The sequence below is a fragment of the Delphinus delphis genome, chromosome 2 (assembly GCF_949987515.2).
Source record: "Delphinus delphis chromosome 2, mDelDel1.2, whole genome shotgun sequence".
In the NCBI taxonomy this organism is placed as follows: domain Eukaryota; kingdom Metazoa; phylum Chordata; class Mammalia; order Artiodactyla; family Delphinidae; genus Delphinus; species Delphinus delphis.
The window spans coordinates 53111001-53123806 of NC_082684.1; the positions used below are offsets into that span (position 1 = coordinate 53111001).

General features: G+C 36.1%; 1 protein-coding gene across 1 annotated transcript in view; it reads left to right on the forward strand.

Moving 5' to 3' along the window:
* The window catches only part of MDGA2 (MAM domain containing glycosylphosphatidylinositol anchor 2), an 822856-nt gene that overhangs the window by 430894 nt on the left and 379156 nt on the right, over positions 1-12806 (forward strand). The window contains exon 3 of the mRNA XM_060004614.1: positions 7772-7946. Coding sequence (XP_059860597.1) covers positions 7772-7946 — 175 coding nt within the window. The remainder of the gene's footprint in view (positions 1-7771; positions 7947-12806) is intronic.

The following is a 12806-nucleotide window of genomic DNA, read 5'->3' on the forward strand; positions in this document are numbered from 1 at the left end:
TGATTTGAGTCTTCTCCCTTTTTTTCTTGATGAGTCTGACAAATGGTTTATCAATTTTTTTTGTCTTATCAAAGAACCAGCTTTTACTTTTATTATTGTTTGCTATTGTTTTCTTCATATTTTTTTTCGTTTATTTCTGACCTCATCTTTATGATTTCTTTCCTTCTGCTCGCTATGGGTTTTTTTGTTCTTCTTTGTCTAATTGCTTTATGTGTAAGATTAGGTTGTTTATTTGAGGTTTTTATTGTTTCTTGAGGTAGCCTTGCATTGGTATAAATTTCCCTTTTAGAACTGCTTTTGCTGACTCCCATATTTTGGATTGTTGTGTTTTCATTGTCCTTTGTTTCTAGGTATTTTTTGATTTCCTCTTTGATTTCTTCATTGAGCTCTTGGTTCTTTAGTAACGTATTGTTTAGCCTCCATGTTTTTGTATTTTATACAGCTTTTTTTCCTTTAATTGATATCAAGTCTCATAGCGTTGTGGTCAGAAAAGATACGTGATGCGACTTCTATTTTCTTAGATTTACCGAGGTTTGATTAGTGACCCAAGGTATGATATATCCTGGAAAATACTCCATGAGCACTTGAGAAGAAAGTGTATTCTGTTGTTTTTGGATGGGGCATCCTATAAATATCAATTAAGTCCATCCGGAGTAATGTGTCATTCAAAGTTTGTGTTTATTTATTTATTTTCATTTTGGATGATCTGTCCAGTGGTGAAATTGGGGTGTTAAAGTCCCCTACTATTATTGTGTTACTCGATTTTCCCTTTTATGGTTGTTAGAATTTGCCTTGGGTATTGAGGTGCTCCTATGTTGGATGCATAAATATTTATAATTGTTATATTTTCTTCTTGGATTGATCCCTTGATCATTATGTACTGTCCTTCTTTGTCTCTTGTAACAGTCTTTATTTTAAAGTCTATTTTGTCTGACATGAGTATTGCTACTCCTGCTTTCTTTTGATTTCCATTTGCGTGGAATATTTTTTTCCATTCCCTTACTTTCAGTCTGTATGCGTCCCTAAGTCTGAAGTGGGTCTCTTGTAGACAGCATATATATAGGTCATTTTTGTATCCATTCAACTAGTCTGTGTCTTTTGATTGGAGCATTTAATCCATTTACATTTAAGGTAATTATCAATAAATATGTTCCTATTACCATTTTCTTAATTGTTTGGGTTTGTTTTTTAGGTCTTTTTCTTCTTTTGTGGTTGCTGCCTAGAGAATTTCCTTTAGCATTTATTGTAAATCTGGTTTGGTGGTGCTGAATTCTCTTAGCTTTTGCTTGTAAGTCTTTTTATTTCTCTATCAAATCTGAATAGATCCTTGCTGGCCAGAGTAATCTCGATTGTAGGTTTTTCACTTTCATCACTTTAAATATGTCCTGCCACTCTCTTCTGGCTTGCAGTGTTTCTCCTGACAGATCAGCTGTTAACCTTATGGGGATTCCCTTGTATGTTATTTGTTGCTTTTCCCTTGCTGCTTTTAATATTTTTTGTTTGTATTTAATTTTTGCTAGTTTGATTATTATGTGTCTTGACATGTTTCTCTTTGGGTTTATCCTGTATGGGGCTCTCTGTGCCTCTTGGACTTGATTGACTATTTCCTTTCCCATGTTAGGGAAGTTTTCAACTATAATCTCTTCAAGTATTTCCTCAGACCCTTTCTTTTTCTGTTGTTTTTCTGGGACCCCTATAATTCAAACGTTGGTATGTTTAATGTTGTCCCAGAGCTCTCAGACTGTCCTCAATTCTTTTCATTGTTTTTTCTTTATTCCGCTCTGTGTTAGTTATTTCCACTCTTTTATCTTCCAGATCAGTAATCCATTCTTCTACCTCAGTTATTCCGCTATTGATTCCTTCTAGAGAATTTTTAATTTCATTTATTGTGGTGTTCTTCATTGTTTGTTTGCTGTTTAATTCTTCTAGGTCCTTGTTAAACCTTTCTTATATTTTCTCCATTCTATTTCCAAGATTTTGGATCATCTTTACCATCATTACTCTGAATTCTTTTTCAGGTAGACTGCCTATTTCCTCTTCATTTGTTTGGTGTGGTGGGTTTTTACCTTTCTCCTTCATCTGCTGCATATTTCTCTGTCTTCTCATTTTGTTTAACTTACTGTGCTTGGGGTCTCCTTTTCGCAGCCTGCAGTTTTGTAGTTCCCATTGTTTTTGGTCTCTGCCCTCAGTGGGTGAGGTTAGTTCAGTGGCTTTTGTAGCCTTCTTGATGGAGGAGACTGGTACCTGTGTTTTCGTGGGTGGGGCTGGATCTTGTCCTTCTGGTGGGCAGGGCCACGTCCGGTGGTGTATTTTGGTGTGTCTGTGAACTTAGTATGAGATTAGGCAGCCTCTCTGCTAATGCGGGGGGGCGGGGGTTGTGTTCCTGTCTTGCTAGTTGTTTGGCATGGGGTGTCCATCACTGGAGTTTGCTGGCCATTAGGTGGAATTAATTCTTAGTGTTGATACGGAGATCTCTGGGAGAGCTCTTGCTGATTGATATTATGTGGGGCCAGGAAATCTCTTGTGGTCCAGTGACCTGGACTTGGCTCTCCCACCTCAGAGGCTCAGGCCTGACACCTGGCCAGAGCATCAAGACTCTGCCAGCCTCATGGCTTGGAAGAAAAGGAAGAAAAAAAAGGAAAAAAAAAACAAAATAATGAACAGTCAGAGCCGTAGGACAAATTGTAAAAGTAAAAATAAACAGGGAAAATCACACAAAGAAACATACACACACTCATAAATGGAAAATGAACAAATAACAAAAACAAACAAGTAAATGAACAGTCAGAACCTTAGGACAAATAGTAAAAGTAAACCTAAACAGTCAAAATCATACAAAGAAACATACACATACACACTCACAAAAAGAGAAAAAAGGAAAAAAAAATTTTAATTAAAAAAATAAAAAATAAAATAAAAAGTAAAAAAAAAAAAAGAGAGCAATGAAACCAATAAGGAAATCCACCAATCATAACAAGCACTAAAAACTAAACTAAGCTAAATGTGAAAAGCAGAAACAAATCAGGTGTGGAAAGCGAACCCCAAGTCTACAGTTGCTCACAAAGTCCACTGCCTCAATTTTGGGAATATTTGTTGTCTATTCAGGTATTCCACAGATGCAGGGTTCATCAAGTTGATTGTGGGGATTTAATCCACTGCCCCTGAGTTTGCATGGAGAAATTTCCCTTTCTCTTCTTTGTTTGCACAGCTCCTGTGGTTCCGCTTTGGTTTTGGCCCTGCCTCTGCATGTAGGCTGCCCTCAGGCATCTCTTCCCTGCCCAGACAGGAGGGGATTAAAACAGCGACCAATTAGGGCTCCCTTGCTAACTCAGGCCAGGGATAGTGAGGGGTATGGTAGTCATAATTGGAATGCAGGGTGAGCCTGTAGTGGCAGAGGCCAGCATGACATTGTAGCAGCCTGAGGCACGCTGTGTGTTCTCCCAAGGAAGTTGTCTCTAGATCTCAGGACCCTGGCAGTGGCGTGCTGAACAGGCTCCTGAGGGGGTGTGGGTAGTGACCTGTGCTTGTACACAGGATTCTTGGTGGCAGCAGTGGCACTGTTAGTGTTTCATGCCCAACTCTGGGGTCCAAGATGACTGCTGCAGCTTGTGCCTGTCTCTGGAGCTCGCTTAGGCAGTGCTCTGCCTTCTGTGGGTACACGGAGCAGAAATCACCTCTTCTCGCACATGCAGAAACAATGGTCTCTTGCCTCAGGCAGTTCCAGAGTTTTTCCCGGACTCCCTCCCAACTAGCTGTAGCGCACTAGCTAGCCCCCTGCAGGCTGTGTTCACACAGCCAATCCCAGTCCTCTCCCTGGGATCTGACCTCTGAAGCCCGAACCTCAGCTCCCAGGCCCAACCTGTCCCAGCAGGTGAGCAGAAAGCCTCTTGGGCTGGTGAGTGCCAGTCGGCACTGATCCTCTGTGCGGTAATCTCTCTGCTTTGCCCTCCGCACCCCTGTTGCTGCTCTCCTCTATGGCTCCAAAGCTTACCCCCTCCGCCACCCCCTGTCTCCGCCAGTGAAGGGGCTTCCTAGTGTGTGGAAACCTTTCCTCCTTCACAGCTCCCTCCCAGTGGTGCAGGTCCCGTCCCTATTCTTTTGTCTCTGTTTATTCTTTTTCTTTTGCCCTACCCAGGTACATGGGGAGTTTCTTGCCTTTTGGGAAGTCTGAGGTCTTCTGCCAGCATTCAGTAGCTGTTCTGTAGCGGCTGTTCCATATGTAGATGTATTTCTGTTGTATTTGTGGGGTGGAAGGTGATCTCCACGTCTTACTTGTTCACCCTCTTGAAGGTCTCCATCACTTATTTTCATAGAATAATGTTTTTACTTAAAAGGATGATTGTTATACAAATAATGGTTATTCAGACTTGGGTATTTGGCAAATATTTTCTCAAAAATGATTGAAGTGAATTTGCCATCCCAAATAAGATACCTTAGTTATATTTATTACTAATGATAAATTTTACCTTTTCAAGAGAAAAATTAGAAGTTTGGAAAATCTACCAGCATAAGTATCGCTGCTTCCCAGCACTTAAAGACTCTTCTGTTTGATGATATTAATATATGTGACTTGTATTATATAATGAAATATGACAACATCTGGAAGATCTGCATAACTCAGTGAATTCATATTTTCCAGATGACTAATGTATGATGCTACAAAATCATGTATGAGTAAACAATCCATTAAAAGTGCAAGATAGACCAATGGATTTTAGTCTCACAGAGTGCCAAAAGGGCATTTATATGGTTTTTGATTCTACTTTGCCATCAAATGTTAGGAAACTAACACTTGTGGGGTTTTAGTTTAGTATTAAGGAAGGCTATCCACAATTATTTGAAAAGGCTATTGAAACACTCCTGCCTTTATTACCAGATATCAGTGTGAGGCAAGATTTTCTTCACATATTTCAAACAAAGCAATATGTTGCCACAGATTGCATGCAGAAGGTGATATAATTATCGAGACAGCTCTTTCCACTAAAGCCGATATTAAAGAGATTTGCAAAGCTATAAAGCAATTCCATTCATTTTACTCAATTATTTTTGTTTTGAAAAATATAATTTTGTGATTAAAAATGTTCCTTATGTTAATGTCTTCAGTTTATTAATATGATTTAAAATGAGTTAATACATAATTTAACATTGTCTCAGTTTTAATTTGTACTACAATGATTATGAAAAGATATAATTCCAATAAACAAAAGCTATTTGGGGTCCTTAATAATTTTTAATAGTGTAAAGGTGTTCTAAGACCAAAAAGTTTGATAACTGCTAGTCTATATCATAATTTCTTCTCTCAAACTTACTTTTCTCTTTCACACACACACACACACACACACACACACACACACTCACTCTTGTTCTTCCCCCCACCTCCAATTCCTGGACAATTCCCAATACTGTAACAGTATTCTATAACTAAATTATTGTATTAATATTATTTTTTTTAATTTTTTATTTTTTTTGCGGTACGCGGGCCTCCCACCGCAGTGGCCCCTCCCACCGCGGAGCACAGGCTCACATCGGCAGGCAGACCCCCAACCACTGCGCCACCAGGGAAGCCGTAATATTATATTTTTAATATCTGAAACTGCTAGGCCATTTCCATAACTCTTTTTATCCTGAACTTTTTATGTTCTGAAATATTTATTTTTAAAAATCAATTTTGGTACCATATTGTGATACTCAAAGAAAACTTCATATTTTAATTGGTAATTGGTATTTATTATATCTTAGGTTATCTCTTAGAAGTATCTATTACTTTAGAGAGAACATATCTCTATACAAGGACAAAATTATGTAATTTGCTTATTTATTTCAATTTTCTTTATTTGGTTACCTATAAAATTTGAAATTTAAGTTAAAATAGAATCCTAGATTTCCCCATGGAAATAGTACTTATCAAACCAGTGCCCATGTCACCCTTCATCTTTTTATGAGCATATTAATAGTCAGCTTATAAACTGCTTGAAATCAGGAATCATTCCATTTATTTATTTTTGGCCGTGTTGGGTCTTCGTTTCTGTGCGAGGGCTTTCTCTAGTTGTGGCAAGTGGGGGGCCACACTTCATCGCGGTGCGCGGGCCTCTCACTATCGTGGCCTCTCTTGTTGTGGAGCACAGGCTCCAGAGGTGCAGGCTCAGTAGTTGTGGCTCATGGGCCTAGTTCCTCCACGGCATGTGGAATCTTCCCAAACCAGGGCTTTAACCCGTGTCCCCTGCATTGGCAGGCAGATTCTCAACCACTGCGCCACCAGGGAAGCCCATTCCATTTATTTTTGTGTATATTTTCTGCACAAAGTGTTGGATAAACATTTGAAATTTATTTTTATGAATTACTCAGTTTTTATTAATCTCTAGGTAACATTTTCGTTTCATTCACAATTAAGGGCAAGCATGAATATATTTATACTGATATTGTAATGATTTGGAGAACTTTTTAAAGATACTTAATGTCATTAGATCATAAATTTTAATTAACATTGTATGAAAATAGCATAAATAATGGCAGTATTAAAGGATTTAAAATTTTTTTTTTTTTTTTTGCGGTACGTGGGCCTCTCACTGTTGTGGCCTCTCCCGTTGCGGAGCACAGGCTCCAGATGCACAGGCTCAGCAGCCATGGCTCACGGGCCCAGCCACTCCACGGCATGTGGGATCTTCCCAGATGGGGGCACGAACCCGTGTCCCCTGCATCGGCAGGCGGACTCTCAACCATTGCAACACTAGGGAAGCCCAACGATTTAAATTTTGATGGCCCACTCCTTAGTTGCATTTTTCTATGTTTCTTCATTTGTGTTTGACCAGAGGATTTCTATCAGCAGTTTTTCAACCTAAACATAGTAATAATAAAATATATGTTATACATCAGGGACAAGGAGAGAAATAAACTGAATCATTTTTACATCCTGTTTTATATCACTTTACAGTACTATCATGTGACTTTTATCCATGTTTTATAAGCTAAAATACACAAAATTTGAGTTGAATGCCAGTCTTTATTTCTGGTAAAATCTAAAACTGTTGTGCACAGCTGTGTTTAAAAGAATGGTATTGTTTATAATGGAATGTTTTAGATATTCAAAGTGCTTGGCAGTTTAATAGAAATGTTCTCTTTGGAAAAGTTTACACATTTTTTGAAAATAATTATTGATGTAAAGTGAATTCTAATTATCAAAACAGACAAGTCATTTGTGGGCTTATTAAAGCAAAAACATAAAAAAATAAAACCATTTTTAACAACCAGGTGTATAAAATTACACATAATTTCAATAAGCTATTATGGTAATATGCTTAAATTATCCAAATCAAATAGAAAATTTTGACTAAAATACTGAAGCATGTCCAGAAAGAAAGTGAGAACCTACCTGTAGTACCTTTACTAAGTAAATAAAAAGTGCCTTACAGGGTTTCGAAAATATGAGTGAGAATTTTAGAGTCTCAGCAAAAAGAAACTAATCCATATTTTCAGTGTACTACTTATATTTAACTTCCTTTGTATTATATTTATATTGCCCTTCACACTGGTTAAACTTGGATGCACTCTATGCAACTGAATTAGAATTATACACACTATACAATGATGACATTGCATTTTAAACTTTTATAGTTGAATTACGTGTATAAACTTTTCTTCTTAATTTCCAATAACTTGCCAAAAATGGCACTGTAGCAGTTCTGAAAGCCAACTCTTCAAATGAATAATTGCTATTTAATTTTTCAGTGCGAAAACCAACCTAAAGTAACAATCTTTGTTGATGCTTGCTCAGATCAGGTGGACCAAAACAGCAGGAAGTGCTTCTGACAGATTCCAAGACTCAAGTGTCTTCAACGAGACTTTGAGGATTACAAATATTCAGCGACACCAAGGAGGCCGGTATTACTGTAAAGCAGAGAATGGCCTGGGGTCCCCAGCGATAAAGTCAATCAGAGTGGATGTGTACTGTAAGTAAATTTCCCAGAAATCTATAATTAAGTCTACTACAGGTTTCTTCTGTCTTACAACTTAAGCTCTTTTTTTTTTTTATTATTATTGTTACATCTATTGAGAAAAACTAGGGTTTGTTCAAAAAAACAGAGTTCTATTTAGTTGAGAAGGACAAGTGTATATGGTTGTGATAGCTCATTTAACATATTTCCAGAAGAAAGAATCTCCATTAGAAATTTTCATAGTTTTTATAATTAAATGATACATATTCATTATAGAACATTTAAGAACCAGATTAATAAGACAATAAATATCACTGAAAATCCAGCCAATGACTGTTAGTGTTGAATGTATATACTTCTTATATATAAATATGTAAATGCATATTTATATTTGTATTAAAAAATCATGCTGTACATACTGTAATTGGTTTTGTTAACTTTACCTATATGTAATTTCTGTTATTCTTATTTTTTAAAATGCACATCATGAGCAAAGCTATTTGAATTGACTTGTGAAAGACCAAAATCTCAGTGTAGAGTCTGTTTTTGATCCAATTCTGTTGAAAGTAATCAGTACGTAGGGCAATGCTGTGCCACCTGGAATTGTTTGTTGATTTATTTTTGTTCTTGGTCTCAGTTTTCTACTTTTTGCTGTTAGCAAATATACTTAAAGTCCTCTTGGTCTCCTTACTTTCTTCCCCACCAAGACAAATTAAGGACCTACATTCAGTTTGGTCTTTTGCATAGGTTTCTATCGTTCCATTGTCGTTTTACAAGAACTTGCATTTTTTTGGTTAACTCTCTAGTGTTAGAATAAAAGGATTTTTTTAGTGATTCAGACATAAGTAACAAGTGAGGAGTTCCTGTTTTTCTACCCATCTTTCATTCTTTCCTTTTTTCTTTTCTTTCAATCAGGGTAAGTGTTGCATAGTTGGGAAAGTGATGGGAATTATATGTGATTTATCAGATCCTGTTCTGTATCTCATGTAATTATTCAGGTGACTGAGAAGTGGGTGACAAGGCTGCATTTATGATTCATCTTCCACATTCAGGTGCTTGCACCATTCCTGTAAAGGATGAGAGAGAAGAAGCCCATATCCAATCTTTCTAGCATTTCCTAGTCCCTTAGGCATCCCCTGGCATAACTAGGGCGTCTGTAGCCTATGTGCTGCTCTCTCCCTGTCCTTACAGGCCTTCAGGTTAGCCTTACCCCTATGCTTCCCAACAGTATAGCCTCTGGACACCCCTCCCCTGATCAAATATTTATAGTAACATATACTTTAAAAAAATACTATGTTTAGTGTTTTTCACATATAATTTTAAATGACACTAAATTTAATTTAAATGAATTAAACACTTCTATAATATAACTTTTTAAAGTACGCATCTGTGTTTTTTGTTATAGTTTTGGTCATGAAATTTTAAAATACACAACTTCAATACCTTAGACGCAATTCTAAAATCTAAAACATTCTGCAGATTGAATGGGTGTGTTTTGTTTAATTTTATTGGTGGCAACATCTAACCTGAAATGACTTGAATACAAAAATAGAAAAGACTTTTTCTGGTCTTTATTTACCCTACTTTGTCTGAATAATCATATGTTTTGCTCTGGAAATAATGTATTTGATTACACAGTGTTGCCACAGAGCCTGCTGGCTGTGTTATATTATACATGGTATATGTACTTTATTATCTTCCTAAAATCTGAAATATTCTGAAAAACATTCCCCTAAGGCTTTGAATAAGAGATTGTGACTTGCATTGCCACTCCAATAAGTTTGATAAAAACAATAAAATGGTATTGCTGTGTTAAAAATCTAATACAAGAGGGAAATGACATTTTTAAAGACTTTTAAAAAGAGGCTTCTCTTCTTACTGCAAAGCCTTTTCAGTACTATTCTGCATTATACCCACTCTTTTCTGTTTGTTCATATCCCTTGCTGTCCAGACTCAGTTGTGCCTCAGGATCTTAGTTCACATTGCACACTTGGGTGGAACTGACAGCACGACTCCCTCCAGTTTTCCCAAGCCCTGTTAGTCTTTTAAGGCCTGTGTTACCTTCCAAGCAGCCATGCTTGAAGGCACTAGCTCTATTCCCTTCTTCTACACCTCCTTTGGGATTTTTCCCACACAACCCAAACTTGACAAACATCTTGTTCTATGTAGTTTAAGTTAAATGTCATGGTGATGCATACCATAGTGAAGTACTACTTTCAGTAAGTTTCTGGTGACAAGGATTTATTAGAAAGCTGTCTAAAATTATATTATTTGAGAGTATAACATGTATTCAATTATGGACTGTATAAACAAATGTGACATCTCAATAATATAAATTTTCCTGGGAATACCTTACCTTCAGCTCCAGAGAAGATTTTTTTTTTTTTTGGCCATGGCTGTGCAGCATGTGGCATCTTAGTTCCCTGACCAGGGATAGAACCCACGCCCCCTGAAGTTGAAGTGTGGAGTCTTAACCACTGGACCACCAGGGAAGTCCCAGAGAAGATCTTTCTTATGGGGATCTAGACATGCGTTTTAAGTAGTTATGCCTATTTTGAAATTTTAAATAAATAAATTCCTTCACATAGTAAGTTTTCAAACATGTTTTGACTGATAAGAATACTTTACAATTGAGACAATTAGGCCTTTTTGGGAATCCATGTTGTCCAAATATAACCTTGATTGAAAAACACAGTTTTTAAGCAACACAGTTTTTAGGCTCAAGTATGTTTTCTCTACATGAATATTTATACTTTAAAACCTGTCCTATCATTGTCAGTAGCAACATGACTAGCATATCAGTGCTGAGTTTAAACTTGGCAACCTTGACATCTAGAATTGGATTATAGTCTTAAGATTCATCTGCTACTTGGATTTTGATTTGATGTTGGACTGGTCGATTGAATAGAAATTCATTTTTATAAACCATAAACAAGTGAGCAACTTTATTTCAGGTGCTGTTGCCGTAACTACTTTTTGAAATGCTAAAACAATAGGATTAATTATTATTATTTTTTTTATGCTTGAAGTCATGGTTTTAGAATCATCAACTATACTGTAGATTACTATTTCTTTTCCTAAACTAATTTGTCAACATTGGTAGAACTTGGAGCAGAGTATAGGCATAGAATACAAAATAATCTGCAGGTAAGAATTATATTTGCAACAACAAGCTGAGGCAAACTATGGCTTAGATTTAACAAAAATTCTAATAAATGATATTAGAATTTATCCTTGAATCCCTTGTTATAGGTTGTCTTTTTAAAATCTTCCATAAAATATGAAGTTTATAGCCATCCTGGAGAGATTTCATAATAGTAAAAATGTGTATCTCTCATTAAACCCCATGTTCTGATCATAAGTTTCTAGACTTTAGAGCTAATACCTACCTAAAATAAAATTTAGTGCTAACTCCTCATTATTTTGATAAGGAAATTTATTTTCAGAAGAGGAACCTGCTGCAATGCTGATTGATATAAAATGAGGTGATTTTATTAGATAGATATTTTGAAATATTTGTGACACTATATTAATATTTTGATCAATTTGGGAAGATTTATTAATTTAAATTAACAATTTCTTCCCACATAATTTTCTAAAATTTATTATAGTAGAATAATTGGGCCATGTAGGTTTTATAAAGCAACTACCCAAATGTATTTTTTTGGTTTTCTCTGTGTTACTATTTTGAGAAGGTATAGCTATGTTTCTCAGTTTATCATGACCTATCATTTTGTTTCCTAAGAATTCTAAAAGCATTCCAAAATGAAGTATAATTCCTTTAAAAGTATATTTATAAACAAGCAGATTTCATAACCACATAACTTATTTTTTTGTAAAATCTGACCTAGTCGTTTATACAAATATTTCTGATCAAAAGCTCATCAATTACAATTCTTCTTTTTCTGGGAAATAGCTTCTGAGGGTCTGAAAACTAACAGCTATATGTTTAAGAAAAACATGTAGGGTTAGTTCTACTTAAACCTGCTGTTTTCAAACATATTCATTCTTCACATCTTCTCCCTAAAACTATGCTAAAACAATAATAAAGGAATAAAACAACAGTAACAACAGCAAAACACATATCAACAGTGATAGAGGGAATGGGAGAGGAGATAACAGGAAAACAATTTTGAAGGAAAAGAATCAGATCAGGGAATGGCCACTGCTCAGCATCCTAAAGAAAAATTGAATCAAAGCTGTCAGTATGTAGGAGGACAGAACTAGGCATACTGAAATGTTATAGAATTCTTAATAACTCAGGAATTGGAGACACCATTTAGCTCTTAGAGTATAATTCAGTCTAAAAACAGAAGAAGTGGTTGAAGGTCTATATAAGAAGAGTTAAATACTCAGATCTCCTTTCACATTTCGCACAATTCAGTGCCCAACTACCTCCTTTCTCCCACCAACTTCCTAGTCAAATCCCTGCAGAAGGCTAGAAATCTATTTTTGTGAGATGTTGAGCCTGAGAAACTTTGAACTAAGAAACATGGAATCATTGAAAACAAAAGGCAACATAGTCTTAAATCAGGGTTATTAAGTGAAAGTTTACATACTCATCACAATCCCTTTTGACACTTGGTTGTGAGAATTCCTTTCTGGTGGAATATTGGAGAATTCCTATCTAGGAAAATTGATGATCTCTGGAGAAAAGGCTATAGATCCTGACAAAAGGGTCCTTGTCAAAACAACCTCACTAATACACTCACAGTGAAGCCTACTGTTGATCAACAGAGCTACCAATAAGCTCTTTTATAACTGAGTCTTAGATGTGAGTATACCAGATAACCAAACGTTTGAGACAATCTTCTAAAAAATAAAAGAGAGAAACCAAGAAAAATAAATGGGGAAAAGAATTCAGGAAACAAGGAT